At 31.9% G+C, this 15,902-nt stretch overlaps 4 protein-coding genes across 6 annotated transcripts in view; 2 read left to right on the top strand and 2 right to left on the bottom strand.

Annotated features, from left to right (window-relative positions):
- Positions 1-263, bottom strand: part of Mitofilin (inner membrane mitochondrial protein mitofilin) — a 46,604-nt gene extending 46,341 nt beyond the window's left edge. For both annotated transcript variants that reach the window (XM_018543294.1, XM_018543295.1), the window contains exon 1: positions 158-263. In XM_018543294.1, the coding sequence (XP_018398796.1) occupies positions 158-202 (45 nt within the window). In that variant the 5' untranslated portion in view covers positions 203-263. The remainder of the gene's footprint in view (positions 1-157) is intronic.
- On the top strand, positions 244-2,705 carry mRpL35 (mitochondrial ribosomal protein L35). Its single transcript, XM_018543296.1, has 4 exons — positions 244-343; positions 1,223-1,379; positions 1,472-1,612; positions 2,395-2,705. The coding sequence occupies exons 1-4, from the start codon at positions 313-315 to the stop codon at positions 2,630-2,632; spliced, it is 567 nt and encodes a 188-aa protein (XP_018398798.1). The 5' UTR covers positions 244-312; the 3' UTR covers positions 2,633-2,705.
- A 1,030-nt stretch (positions 2,706-3,735) lies between these two features.
- On the top strand, positions 3,736-12,778 carry LOC108776615 (fumarylacetoacetate hydrolase domain-containing protein 2). 2 transcript variants are annotated; one of them, XM_018543286.1, is made up of 7 exons: positions 3,736-3,980; positions 6,235-6,396; positions 6,899-6,934; positions 9,644-9,860; positions 10,995-11,329; positions 11,402-11,489; positions 11,635-12,778. In XM_018543286.1, the coding sequence occupies exons 1-7, from the start codon at positions 3,832-3,834 to the stop codon at positions 11,695-11,697; spliced, it is 1,050 nt and encodes a 349-aa protein (XP_018398788.1). In that variant the 5' UTR covers positions 3,736-3,831; the 3' UTR covers positions 11,698-12,778. The 2 variants fall into 2 exon arrangements, with proteins under 2 accessions (XP_018398788.1, XP_018398789.1); XM_018543287.1 differs by lacking the exon at positions 6,899-6,934.
- Positions 12,779-13,217: 439 nt separating this feature from the next.
- On the bottom strand, positions 13,218-15,427 carry LOC108776619 (nucleolar protein 16). Its single transcript, XM_018543290.1, has 3 exons — positions 15,208-15,427; positions 13,471-13,789; positions 13,218-13,385 (listed from the first exon to the last, which is right to left on the bottom strand). The coding sequence occupies exons 1-3, from the start codon at positions 15,312-15,314 to the stop codon at positions 13,251-13,253; spliced, it is 561 nt and encodes a 186-aa protein (XP_018398792.1). The 5' UTR covers positions 15,315-15,427; the 3' UTR covers positions 13,218-13,250.
- Positions 15,428-15,902: the final 475 nt, after the last annotated feature.

Raw genomic sequence — 15,902 nt, 5'->3', positions numbered from 1 at the left:
GATCGTCGCGCGACACTGTCGCGAGGACACGACGTCACACTATCGTGTCATCGTGCGGTCGCTCCGCGACGATTCCTCGCGGTATCTTAACGCGGACGGTCTCACCCGGATGATCGCGTCCCGCCCGTCTGCGGTCCTCCCGCACGTGATTACGTACCCGATTCAGACCGTTGTACGGAAATTTTAATCCAATTCGGAACATCTTTCGAGTGGCCGGTCGGGCAGCCAGCGGGAAAAGGGGAACGAGGGCACGGGGGAAACAGCTGGCCACTGGGACCGGACGGAACTCGACGGAACTGCGCGAAAAGAAGAATGCTGCGTGCCGTGAGCGCGGCGCTGCGAGGTGGGTGTACGCGTGGTCCACGGCCGATCCTGCGATCGGCGATCACGTCGCGAGGCGTTGTCACGTGTCGGCCGTACGTTGCACCATGATAGACCTGCGATTTCACGTCCGATTGTGTCGCGAACAACAGAATATAAGACGTCGGGAGGTTAGGTTTGCCTCGCCGCGGTCGCCATGACACGAGGCTGACGGAGGGAACGCTGCGGAATCAGAACGCGGGCGCGTATTTAAACGTTCACTTGAGGGTTCTCTTCTCGCACGAATATCCAAATTTACATCTTCTTTGTGCATCTTTTATCCGCAGGATTTTTATATTTAATTTATCTTTCTCCTAATTAAATTCAGTGTAGATCAATGAGCAAAAAATTCCCAAGTAATCTGTACGTCTCAGTTCGAAAAAATCAACCTATGAAACAATTCTCAGTAAATATAATACCATCTAAAATATATAATATAACATCAATCATCAATGTTAGAATCACATTCAACAATATAAATGTAATGTAACATGTATTCGATAATAGTTACATTAGCAGAGAAAGTTTAGCTTTGCAACTTTTATAAAATTCTTTAATGTAATTGGTTTCGCTTTTTGTTCCTCACTGGATCTAAATGTAAACAGTTTATAGATTCAAGCCCAGCAAATAAGTTTATAAATGTCTAAAGTTTATACATTTAAACCTAGTAAATACATTTCAAATCACATTAAAGAATTTTTAGAAGTTATAAAGTTGCTTTCTCTACTGAACGTAGTCATTATCGAGTGTGAAATCATAATATTGATTTATATTACTTTTAATTAGTATTTATGGAGATTTTTTCTTTCCATTTTTGTAATTTTTTATCTTGCAAGCACATATACTGAATTTAATATTTCAGGAATTGCAGCGAGGGTGACAAGTACAAATGCAACAAATTGCATTACTTCAAGATGCGATCCTCTTTTGAATTCTATACAGCAAAGAGAGTTTGGGGCCCTATCAATTGCTGTTCAGAAATGGGCAGCTGTTGGACCTACGCAACATAAGACACTAAAGTAATGTAGAATGTTGGAGAAGTGATTATGGAACGTGTTGATTTCTATGTAAGATACCAAGTTGCTACATAAGAGTAATATTATCCTTTCAGCCATGCAGTGACGGAAAATCGTTTAGCTTTACCAACAGAACCTATCAATGTACCAGTAAGAACGGTAATCAAGTTTTCTATGTCAAGAGGAAAGCGGCAGACCGTGAAGACAGTTTTAAAGCGTTTCTACCGACTGAACTGGTAATATTTCAAGGATATATCAAGCATATAACAATATTGAAAATTATAGATTGCACCAAATATTTCTGAACGATCTTGTCATTGATCGATTCTTATATTTTGAAATTGTTTTAAGATGTCTAAATTTTAAAACATGACAAATCACTGACATTTACATCTTAACCCCTAGTATACACTATTGAGTTATGTCCTGCATATTTCTTTTCTTGAAAAAACTAGTATCACATTAGGATCAAATTAGTTACAGCATTCATGTATAATTTTTTTTTCTAATATACACAATCTTACAAATAATTTTTAAAGATAGTACTTTTGAGGCTTTCTAGTATTTTTACACAATCTTACATAAATACTTTCTATAAAAGCTATAGTTTTCGGGATTATCTCTGTGTCTGTGTTCATTTTTTTTTTTGGAATATTAATATTTCGTAAACGTCGCACTTCACTTTATAATACTTTCTAAAGATATTAAAGTATTATATATGGAAGAATCACTTACTAATTTTTCTAAGTTTGTTAAAGTGATGGAAATTAAACCTGGAACACAAACGACTCATTGTGTGTAGTAAAGAAGTGGAAGATCGTCGTGTATACTAAGTGTAAGACACAGTTAATTCTTAACCAAGGCTCACATTTAATTTCTCATCTTTTTCCACTTCTAAAAAAATTAATTAAACCTCGGTTAAGAGTTAGCTGTAAATTATGAAACTCTGAATCTCAAGAACAAGTGTCAGTCATTTGTAGAAACTCAACTCCGAGTGATATAAAATAAAATATTGCAGGGGTATCTGGATTAGAACAAGATCAGGTCGACACAATAAGCTATGGACAAAATCGACATCCAGAAAGAAAAGGCTGAGGAAACACGTGTTCTGCAATGCCACGCAGTCGACGCTTCTGGACAAAATGGTATCCAAGTACTGGAAGAGACGGCACTATTACGTTGACGATCCATACGAACCGTATCACGACCGCGAAGAGTTCATAATAACTCGGAAAAAACCGTTACCTTATTCATAATCATTTAATAGTTAATTGCTAGATTATAAGCTTTTGATTGAAAAGATATTAAAGAATAATGCTATTAAAAAAATAGACCGCATTTTCTTTTACTTAAATATTCTTTTACTTAAATAGGTGTACAAATTAGTTCGGTCCGTTTTTTGTGTTCAAAAATACATTTATTTCAAAACAAAATGAATGAACAGATTAATTAAAATATTGTCCATCGCTGGTTACTATTTTTTCCCATCTCTCAGGCAATTTTCGAATTCCATCTCGAAAAAATGACTCATCTTTGGAGGCCATCATCTTTTGAAAAATGGACCGAACTAATTTGTACTCCAATATTAATACGCTTATTACGTAATCAAATATCACTGTCTATTTTTCTGGATGTATCATAAAATATTCTGTGTAAATATTTATATAATGATTTACATAAATATATATTCATCTTTAAATCATCTTATAACATCTTTATATCCAGATTTTAATAAACAGTCGAATATATTGGCTATGTTCAACAGTCGAGTAAGCGCTCGCAGCTATTGATGTATTCTGCTAGATTTAAAAGTCTGATTGGATGATCTAAAAGAATACACTAATAACAACGAATGCTTTACTCTGCACTCACTGAGTCTGTTGAACGCAGCCATTAATTAGTATTTATACACACTATTATTATTATTATATTAATATTACATAGATAAATAAAATAATTTACAGAATATTAATTATTAATAAAAATAAAATTTTTCTCTGTAATTCCCCGCTCCTTTTTACAATAAATGCTCACGTGCTTAATTGCAAAATTACTAACGATGCATGCAATTCATGGTTTTCATCGCAAGATATTGGAGTTGTTTATTTGGACGATCGGTATCGCTTTAAAATGATAAGATAACACATTCCGCAACATCATACTCGTTTTCGCGAACGTTCTCATTTATACAGTCTCTATGTTTCTCTTTTATTCTTTTTTCTGCCAATTTGTCTAAAATATTGCATAAATCGTTCTCTTCGCTTTTTTTTATCTGTAGATCACGTGGTTGGACCTCTACGTGCCGCGTGACACTCGATCGAGAGAGCTGAGAACGTGGCCTCAGTTGCGTTTCGTCCTTCACGGCGTTCGTATCTCTCGACTTTCATTGACGATTGGCTCCTCATCGCTCTCTGTCTCCCTCTCTCCCCGTATCAACAATTACGTCTCTTAAAAAATGCCGTATCGCGGTAAGTTACGGCTACTCGGTAGAACGTGCCTAGCGTTCGCTAACGCTTGCGGGAAGAGCGAGGGCAGTTCGTGTTTCGCCGTTGCTAGCATTACCGACAGCAGAAACTTCTCCGTAAGCTGTGCGCTCGATATGAGGTGAGCATGTACAACTCAGGGCTGTAACAGATGTATGGAATCTCTTGCGTTTTGGATAATCGAGTCTCCGCGACGTAATTCCGTCGTAGTTCTATTGTTTCGGATGCGAAAGCTCTAACGACGGAAGTCGCTGCTGTCCCAATTTCACAACGATATTACAACAGAGTTAAATTGTTGAATTGTAATTAAGATCGATGTTTTTAATTCTCCGTTTGCAATCTTTTTTTTTTTATTTCCTACATCTACGATATGGGAGTGATATTTCATTCGTGTGTTTTTGTGTGTTTTTGTCATATGACAAATATGTGCAGGGCAGCGAGATCTTTAGATTTCTCTATTCTATATAACCAATCAACAGCTAGATTGTTGAATTAAAAAATTTGTACGACGAAAACGCACAAATGAAATAGCGGCCTTTTTTTCAATCTTTTTTATCCAGCCCAAGTTTTTTTTATTGTTTTAAGTTCCCAAAAAAATTATTTAGAAAAATTCAAGATAATTTCTCTATCACATTACCAAATACTTTTTTAACTCAAATGTAACCTTTATATGCTCCGCTTTTCTTAATTTACTATCTCAGAGAAATTTGAGAGTGAATTATAATTTTGTTTATGCCCAAAAAGATCCAATTATATCAGACGGAGGGTTAAGAGGTTCGTGTTTTGTTCCTGCACTTGAAACTTCCTTTCCTTCTCGCTTTAACCAAATTTCCAAGCATATATCTATTTCATTTTAAATTTGCACTAGTTTCAGAAAGTGTACACTAAGTTTAGCTGTAAAAATGCAGAGGTGGTGAAATGTCGTTGTATATAATCATTTATTGACTGAGATCCCGGCTCCACTAATATGATTAAATTTTGATCCCATTTAATTTATTATTTATCTCTTTTTCTAATTCTTTTCATGTAATTTGCTAAATACATTCCTAGATTCTCTAAACTTATTGGTACCCTGAAAAAATTATAAATCTTAATACATATATATAGAATTTTTTAATAAGTACTACCAATAAGTAAACGCATTTACTTAAATTAAATAAATATTTATTTAAATAAAAATAATAATTAAATCAATGATTCTTGTACCAAATAAATATATATATATTTACATTTTTTAAGTATTTATTTAGAACTATTATTAAAATAAGTATTATAATTAAAATTTTGTACATTTTTTTCAATGTATGTAGAAGATACCAATAAGATTTCAATTGAATTATGAACATTATCTTTAGACATTTATGATATTCGGTCCGATTTTACAATTTAATTGTTCATTCATGTTTACCTGGCGCAACAGTCATGCGTACATCGCGTTGTCTGCCTCTATTAAAAGAGTACACTCCGTAACTACGTACGTATCCGGAATTTAAAAAATCTCTTTCTTTTTCATGTGAAGATCACATGTTTAGTGATGATAATCATCAGTTGGTTGTTAAATAGAGAATAAAAGATGAATAAAATCGTCACTAAATAATTCATAAATAATTAGAGACTTTTAGAGTACATGAAGTTTAGTACAGGAATTTTATTATCATGAAAAATATTATCGGTTGCATTTAGTTTGAAAAATAATTTTATGATAATTGCAATTCTCTTATCGTTGAAAAACTTGGTTATCGAAATATAAAAATTATGAAACGTTTAAATTATGGAAGCATACAATGTATGTACATTTTTCTAAATTGCTTACATTATATTATAGGCCGTAAAACTGCTATATTTTGAAAGACTAAATATTTCTACGTGTACAAACGCACGTGCACGCACACACACGTGTATACATAGAGATACTTATTATGTATGTTAATCGAGAAATGTGTCATCATTTTTACAAGTGTCTTGATAGATATACATGTGTGCGTTAAGATACGTTAAAACTGAAATATATGTGCATTATTTATTCCTTCCATTAAGAGCATTTTATAAAACATTATTTTTTTTTTTTTTTTACACAAAAATTCAATTAATAATTTAAAAATTATTTCTCTCTAGTTGGGAAATTAAAATTATAACTTAATTGTTTATTTTCTGTTTTTTATATATAATTCCGCGTGTAAATTAATTAATTTATCTTTTATATAATTTCCTACGTTTCACCGCTTGTCGTGGTTTCGTGGCGAGCATAAAATGATAACAAACGCGTTACTGTTAGAAAGTGAGATTATGCGTGACGTAATCATTATTTCGATCAGCTCTCATGATTTTCCTGATCGATTAACGCGGCGCCAATTGCAATATAAATATTTTCGCAGGTTCGTTCAATTCATAAGCAAAAATGGTGGCCCGCAGCATCTTGGGGTCCAGCTGAAGCAGGGAGGTGATATTATCGCCGTGTCCGCGGTCGACTCGCGGATACCGAACACATTGAAAAAATTTCTGGAGGGTGGCGATGATCTTCTCAAGAAGGCCAAGAGGTAAGAGTGATTTAAACAGCTAAATCCGGTGCAATCTAGGGAATTTTGAAGATCACATATGAGATACAAATATTTGTGAAAGATAACGATATACCATAATATTTGTACTACACTTGATGCGATCTGTAATCATCTAACGTGATGACGCGTAGTTACTTTTTATCAGATTAAATTTCGCCAGATTGTGGGATTATATGATTAGAAAGTGGTTTTAAAATAGATAAGAGAAAAAGCAACAAGGTCACAATAATGTTACCTTTAATATCGTAATTACCCTCAATTGCGTTATTTTTTTAAGATAACTTCTAATTGAATACTTTGAGAATTAAATACATACGTCTTTTGGACTGAAGAGACATAATTAAATGTTAAATTTGGGATTTCACAAATTTTTTTCCTTGAACCTAGAATTTTAGATTTTAAAACACATAGATAATGTTTTAACGGGTGATGCGAGAAAAAAAAAGATATCCAATTTGAACGTGAACATTTGTTTCGCCAGGGACGACGATTTCGACCTAAGGAAGGCAGTAGAGAGGTTGGTGCTTTCGATTCGTGTAATAAAATAGTTTTCCCCTTTTTTCTTCCATTTTGACTATAGTTATATGTACTTGTTTTCATATAGTCTTTGCTTACGCACATATGTCTCGTTGATCCTCTTTTAGCCAGACTATATCGAACCACACCTTTGACTCTCTTTTTTTAACTGTTATCAATATAGCCTTATCAAGTTTATTGATTTTATATCTAATTTTACATTCTAGAATTTTTCATTCTGCTATTAACAGATATTAACTAAATTCTGAGTTATTATTATTCGCTCGATAAAGTTTTATGGAAAAATAAAGTATACATAAAACAAATACACTCAAGCAATTTCTTACAATCTTATCACATCAAGTACGTAATTTCTTCTCTCTGCGAATAGAAGAAAAAAATAAATTTATATTCAATAATTTCCGGCTCGACATTTTATACAATACTGATGATAAAAAATGTGAGAGTGACTTTGAAACACGACAGCAGTACACACGTACGCCATGCATAATCAATTATATGATGATTGCGCAACGACGAAATTTTAATCGTGTAACAAATAAGATAACTAACTCCTTATCAATAATTCGACGATGGACATCTTGACCGTGATTTGATTTGGGAATGAAAATTCCTGGGACAAAAGGTTGCCTAAATTAAATAATCAGCTTCATAAAAGCTTCCAAAGAAAAATTGATAAATATATTTGAGAACTTATTACCAATCTATATATCGTTCCCGAACATAATAATTAATAAAAAAAAAGAACGCATATCGCGTGACGAATATACAAATATAAGTGTCCTTGTGGATTTTATTTTCAATCATTAGTGGATGATTGCTGTGCATCACGTCATGACGTGACATTTATGAATCTTGCATTGCATGTTTCTGGTTGCTCGACTTATCGATTTCGGTTAAGCCTCGACAAACATCTTCTCTATCGATTGTATCAGCTGTCCCGCTTATTTGCTATCATTGAAAGATTTTCAGCTTTCGCATAATGCGTCATATCGCGTGACATTCAACAATTAACTCTTATCACACACTGCAACTAACTCTCAATCAGACGCAGTTGTTAATATACTAAGGGCGAGTGTTAATACTAATCTTTGTCTTGCATAACGCATAATGCCTAAAAAAATGAATCAATCAAAATCTTTCATTTCTTTCCTTTCATGAAAGATTGATTGTTTTTCTTACGCTTTATGCATTATACGTTATGCAAAAGTCTATGCGCCGGTCTTAACTCAAGAAGGCGCCTTGTTTTGCTGCCAATTGGCAGTCTGTCAAGCTTCTTTAGGAGACAGCTGAAATTTCTTAAGTGAAAGTAGCACGCTTTATATATATAGTGAGTAAAGCAGCGTTTTATATATCTGCTCGATCGTACAAAATAGATTTTCATTTATTTTAAAATTGAATTTATCAATCACATCAGACGTTCTTATATAGTTAATAACAAACTTGGAGTGATAAATGTAATAAATAGTAATTGAATTTGCTTTAACAAAATATTCATTTATGCAATGTCGTTTTCGTTCATTGCTATGGTTCGCGCGCAGAAAAACAGGCATGGACGTTTCTCTGCACAACTTCATTTTATTTATAGAAGAGAGATAAAATTTCTTTCTATGTGTTAAAGTCGAATGTTTTCTACATTCTATATATACTTACAATAATGTAGTCATGTTAAAAGTTACTGCATGCAGTATTTTAAAATTGTACGATATTTATATTATCACTAATAGTCATAAGAATTATAGTAGTGTAAATTACATTTGTAAACTATTCATCTTATTTCATTTTCTCCTATTAAAGATATTTGCGAAGCTTTTCGTCTCTAATTTTTGCAAAAAAAAGTACTGTTATTTTTAAAATATTATTTTAAAATGAAACAAGGATAATTACCCTTATAGAGTTAGTCATAATAATATTAGAACGAGATAATATATTAAATCACAATAATCGTCGTTATTCAAATGAGTATTATACACATGTATTTCATTATGCAAAATTGAATGTCTTGAACATTTAAAATAGATAATTATGATATACTCAAGATGCATTAACTTTTATTAAAAATATAAGTTAAATAATGTAATTTATTTACAAATCATATATTTTACAAGAATTTAAGATTTTGCACGCAATGTTTCTGTTACGTAATCTCATCTCCGCAAGACGTGAATCGATAAGGAAAACATTTACAAAAACTACAGGCACATGTTGCAATGCAATTAATCGGAAATAGTACAGTGAACACAATAGAAACGTAAATTGTGCTGGTTTGATTAGCCGCATGGAATTAATGGCGAGGTATTGAACGTGGGGTAATTGATGATTTAGATATAGGAGTAATTAATGAGGTTATTCTCATTACCATGAGTCGGATTTTCCGGGAAAATCCGTTTGATACCTAGAACCACATATCACTCATCGATTATCATATTTAACAAGATTGTGCATGCAATGGAAAGCGCAGGACGCATTTCCGCATGAGAATTGACTCCAATTTCCTCTTTTGTTATTCTCCGCTGTTTGTTTCCTCTTGCCTCTTTTAACATTGCAAAACTTTTTTTTGTAGAAACTTATGCCACGGTAAGAAAAAAAAAGCAATTTAACCAGGTTTCACCTCGCGTGCGAGTTGATTAACTTTGATTGGACGATTCCGGAGTCTCCAAGACGCTGAATTATGAACGATTGGTTACAGAATAGTCGCCGAGGGACGGAGCATTACGCCCGAGGCCGACGTGAACCTCCTGGCGCCGATCACGCGTATGGACAAGCTCGCCTGCATCGGCCTCAACTACAGCGGACATTGTCAGGAGCAAGGTATACCGACTCCGGAGAGTCCGATAATCTTTAGCAAGTTTCCTAGCAACATTATTGGACCCCGCGACAACATCCTGCTGCCACAGATCTCAGATGTAAGTCGACGATAAAGGAAAAGGAGGAGGAAAATGTCGAGTCGATTACACTGTTCGATAAAATTACTTTTTTTCTCTTTGAAGTATCATACTCTGACGTAGTTTTTTCTATGCTAAACGCGATGTTATTGGCAGAATTTATGTATCACGTTAGGAGTTTGAATAAATTTAGGTAAAATGGCAGTTTTTATCAATATTTTATGGAAAAACAAGACCTTGTTTTTAAATAATAAAGTCTACGGCATTTCTAAAAATAGAATTTAAAAACTTTCAAATAAATTTTAGTTCATAATCATACGACTTATTTTTTTTAAGTTACAGTTATTTGAATTTTTTATTTTTGTATAATTACACAGCTCAACGAAAAAAATCACCTTTTCTATTCTTTTTAGAAAATGGGAGTGTAATAGTATATACTAGGATGATTTTAGACTATTTTCACTTTAATTTACTCAAAATCCTGACGTGCTATGCAAATTCTAACATCATGTTCAGCATAAAAAATCTCCCATATGTGACATTTCAGGGAGAATTTGGATGCTGAACAGTATTATCGAAACACTAAGCCCTTTGAAGATCATGTCGATTCTGTTGGGAATCATGTGTATTTTTAGTCCAGGATTACGTCATGACTCCCACTTTTATTATTGTTCTATTCGTTCCAAGTTGTAAGCATATCACTCTATTACAATAGTTTCTTCTTTATAGTGTTTTCTTGCGGAGTCTGCAGCGACTGCAGCTTGAATACCAATTGAATTTGCATAATATTGTTCAAAAGGATATAATTGGTCGTTATATACCTCGACACTCTGAAAAAATAGGATAGGGCCGTATGTGTTTTATACAGAGCGTTTCGGAAGTCGCGCACGCTTGGTTAATCTTCCATCAGCAATTATGTTTTTACTTTCTGTGTCTGCAATCTCCCTTATGTAATTTTTTTATTCAAGTTTTTTTTTAAATGTTTCGGCTTTTAAAACAATGTAAAAAAATGTTACAATTACTTTTCAACATTTCTATTACTAAATAGATATCAAATATTTTAGAAAGGGGAACCGGACTCCATTCTGGAGTGACGGAAAAAAGACTCAAATTGCAGACAGGGAGTTAAAGCGCAATTGGTTTTTGGGTTTACAGAAGGTCGATTGGGAGGCGGAGCTGGCAATAGTGATCGGCAAGAAATGCAAAGGCGTCAGTAATGACGACGTCGAGGACTGTATCTTTGGTTACACAGTAGCGCAGGATGTAACGGCGCGTGATTGGCAGAAATCAAAACGAAATGGTGGTCAATTTCTGCTTGGTAAAGGGATGGACACATTCTGTCCCCTTGGTCCAGCGGTAGTTACCAAGGAAGCGATAAGCGAAATCAATAATCTATCTGTGAGAACATGGGTGAATGGCAATCTAAAACAAGATGGCAATACTAGCGAACTCATCTTCAAACCTCACGAAATAGTCGCTTATCTTTCGCAGTTCGTATTTTTCTTAACGATGTGTTAATAATGCAATTAGAAATACGTGTAATAACGATGTTAACGTTTCAGGTTTGTGACGTTGTTACCAGGCGACGTGATCCTTACTGGCACACCGGCCGGTGTAGGATTTACACGTAATCCACCTGAATTTCTGCAGGTATATTTTTATGATAAATTAATTAAATTATAATATTCTTCATCAAGTGTGCATGATATGTCGCCATTAATATTTGTTAATATGCAGTATTTTTCAATTTATGTAAATTTTTTAATTGTATTCTATATTTGATTGTGTGTTTCAGCGTGGCGATGTACTTGAAACCGAGATCGAGAGTTTAGGACGTTTAAGAAACAAAGTGATCTGATCTAAGAGACGGAGCACACCATTGGTTAAAGCATTAACAGAACTTCGTGATCCTCACAAGACTGGAACTATATTCTTTTAAGAGTTGACATCCGTGATGACGTTGAACTAATCTAAGTGCCGTGTCTGGGATTTGATTCCAGCTGGGTATATAAAAATACGCATTCCAATACGAATGCCAATAATTTCAACGCGATTGCGAATGTTTATACTAAAGATAGTATTGCTCCTCTTGAAAAGCTAGATTTTTTACTGATATCATTATCGTTATATTGTTGTTGCAGCTTTTTACTATGTATTACATCTGCGCAATGACACAATGTAACGATAACATCATTGTCATTAAGGAAGTTCGAGCGTTACTTTGGAGTTAAAATTGCAACTGAAAAAAATTGTCATTATAGCGATTCGAAATCATGCACAATATTAGTGTAATAAATTGTGGATATTATTTATGTGCTGTATTCTTAGTAAATTATTAGTGAATAGAATATTAACAAATGTATAAGATGTCGGCTCGAAAAGTCGAGTATATGTATACTTGGCAACGTTGCACTTCGTGATCATGGCGAATTATAAGGGAGAAGCACAGAATCGGACAATAAAGCTTTAAATCTATACGGTCAAATCCGATTGTCCTGTTTTATACACAATTGTTGATATTTCATCTATCAAATCTTAGTTTTTCAAAGTCCTAAGTTGGCTGAGTGTGTATAAATCGGTGAATATCTACTTCGGAACGACTGTCTCCCATAAGACGCTATGTTAAAATGGTCAATTTCAGAATGACATTAGGTACCAAAAAAACTATACGGTTAATATTGCTCAAATTGTGAGATAATTTGTATACAGTGTTTATCTACATCATATTAAAAAATTAAGTCTCTAAATTGAATTTCGACTAACGCTCGAACCTCCTTAAAAGTTACAGAATCTAGCTACAAAGCACAAACAGGAAACGGCGCATAACAATATCGATAATGCAACAACGCTAATTTTTTATGTGTCAATTTTATGAACTTGTATAATTAAAGAAAATTATTTCTATTGTGTCTTTATCTTATCCTACTCCACATATAATAGCAAACATTTTACATCAATTTAAATGAAAGAATTTTCTTTATCTTGATTGCGATATTTATTGAGTCATATTTTTTTTTAATTTATATAAATTTTTAGTTCAGCCTAAAATACTAAAATTAAATTATATTAGTACAAACATTGGGTGCATATCCAACTACACCAAGTACTGCAAAACGTACGTGTTTTTTTCATATCTATTTAAATCCATTTAAAAATACGTATTTTATCACAGAAAATGTATCCCTATATATTTATATATAGTGATATAATTACAACATATATTCAAAATTATTTGTTTGCCAATACATTTTATTATAAATAAAACATGCTTAATGTAATTCATTTTGTTTGTTTTTATCAAATTAGAATAAATTACAGTAGTATGTATTCAGTTTAAGTGACTAATAAACTTGTGTACATATTAATCTCAATGTAAAAATGTAAATAAAATCCTAATGTACATTTATAACGTCAGGCTTCTAATTGCGTACTACTACTTTGAACAAATGTGTTATATTGTTCTGGAATTCCCTTAAACATTTTTATCTTAGCCCGTATTTGCTTCCAAGTTAATTGATAATGATTCTTCTTGTCTCTCGACATCGCCTAGAAATAGAAATAGAAAATATTATATATGTGTAATCAGTTACTTTTTGAGAATAATATTAATTTTATTTGTGGAAAATCTCACCTCGTAATCTTCACCATATTTCTTTATTAAGTAAGTAAGAAATTGTGCTTGTCCATTTGGTAATTTAAAAAGTCGTTCTCTAGGAGCTTTTGCCTCAACTTCTAACTTCTCCATTACATAACTTTTTCGTGCAGTCACTTCTTCATTTTCGTGATCTGATAAATCTTCGTTTCCTGTAACTATTCTCTTGGCATCCTTCAACATCTGACGTTTTACATTAGGAATTTGCACTGCTTTGTTTGCATCATATGCTAAACCCATTTCTTTTAAATTGACACGAGTAGAATGTGTATTCTTCCATTCCTCCTTTATTTGGTCGCTAAAAGTTAAAAAAATAATAGAATTAATAAATAATATAATATTTACAGTATGTTATATGTAATAAGCTTTTATCAATAGGTTGTTCATTTACATATAAAATATAATAATTTTAACATCCATCTGTACAATTTAAACTATATAAACAAGGTATGATCAATGAAGTATATGTTATTTGTTGTTGCAACAGACTGAGTTAAAATACTTCTATTTTCCTTATATATTTTTTTTTATTTATCAGTATTAAAATCAGATTAACAATTATAAAACTTAATTATTTCTTTCTAAATCCTATTATCAAATTTATAATAATTTATTAGGTGTACAAATTGGTTCGATCCGTTTTCTGTGTTCAAAAATGCATTTATTTCAAAACAAAATGAATGAACAGATTAATTAAAGCATTGTCCATCGCTGGCTACTACTTTTTCCCATCTTTCAGACAATTTTCGAATTCCATCTCGAAAAAATGACTCGTCTTTGGAGGCGATCATCTTTTGGAAAACGGAACCGAACTAATTTGTACTCCCAAAACATAATTTGTACATTTTACTAGTATTGTTTACGTAAAAAAGATTTGATAAATATGTACTTATGTAATATAATGCTTCTACTTCCAATTTTCCTATAATTTTGTAAATTAAGTATATTTCCACATGTAGAATATATTCGAAGAAGAAAAATTGTTGCTCAAGCTCTGTTTTTTCATTATACTGCATATTTACTGTCATATGTATAAAAAGCACACTTAATTGACTGGTTATTTGGCATAATTTAGTTTTAAAACATTTAATAAACAAATTAAAGAATTTTTGAAGATAATTGATGAATTGAAGATCTTCTATCATCAATAAATTCCTAAAAATAAAACAACAATTATCTGCTTTAATTAATTAAAAACATAATTAAAAATTAGTTTAAATAATAGCAAAAAATAATTATATTTCAAAATTTATACATTTTCCATTCTTTTTAAAATACAACAAAGATTCTCTGCTTTAATTAATTAAAAACAAAAAAGTTTTTTTTATAATTTGAAGCATAGCAGAGAATAGTTTGTGATTAAAAAAAATTTATCTTTTTTAATTTTTTTATCTAGATTAAAGTTTAAACTTAATATTTTATTAAAATATATACAATAAATTATCATTTTCCTAATTATGGACATAAAAAAACTTCGAAATTTAACACAAAATGGCATGATTTTCTTTATTCTACGCGTGAAAATACATAAATTTACAAAATTACATGAAAATCGGAGGCAAATGCGTTATACTATATTTACAAAAAAAATCATGTAAATTTAACGTAAACAATTTACAAATATTCTAATTCTATGTAAACGTAATCTTGAAATATATGATATGATATTCTACTTTTATGATTTTATAAATGGTAGGTATAGGTTAGAAAATTTACCATGGAATGACCGGCAGTTTCTGTAATTTATTTCGCAGCCTCTTTCGATTCACGTTCTGATTATACTTCTTCTTGCGTTTTAGTTTTTTGATTCTTTTAATTTTCATTTTTTATTCGAGATGTTTTCTCAATGCACGTGCGCGCGTATTTCACTAACTATTTACACTATTGAATTTATTTAACACACGTTCCTAAAGTATGTGCTACATTGAGATGGAGAAGTCGAATATAGCTCGGTTAGTTCCAGAAAACGATACTTCATTGCGAAGAGTGCTGTAATCGAACGATAACGTGGCTATTCAAAAATGCATTTAACACTTTGATGTTTATATATGTATATGTAAAGAATCATGTGTATACAAATAAATTAAAAATTATATATATACGTATATAAGCAGTATATTATAATTATCGATAAAAATATAGTTAATTAAGTAGCATTAAATATAAAAATTAAACAACAAATTTTTTTAATTAAAACTATAATTTTTATTGTTTAATTTTTAATCGAAATAGTTTAAACTATTTTATATTTTTATATATTATTTTATATTTTTGATCAAAAACAAATTCAATAGTGTTTAAATTAAAATGAAATTAAAATAAGAGACTTTTTAAAATAAAAGTCGTTTTTGCATCGTTAAATGCGAGTTTGTTAGAACATTTTTCTAAATATTGCATGTTTTTACAAAATG

This window comes from Cyphomyrmex costatus, unplaced genomic scaffold, assembly GCF_001594065.2.
Source record: "Cyphomyrmex costatus isolate MS0001 unplaced genomic scaffold, Ccosl1.0 scaffold365, whole genome shotgun sequence".
NCBI lineage: Eukaryota > Metazoa > Arthropoda > Insecta > Hymenoptera > Formicidae > Cyphomyrmex > Cyphomyrmex costatus.
The sequence above is the reverse complement of the archived record's forward strand: the minus strand, read 5'-3'. Positions and strand labels throughout refer to the sequence as shown.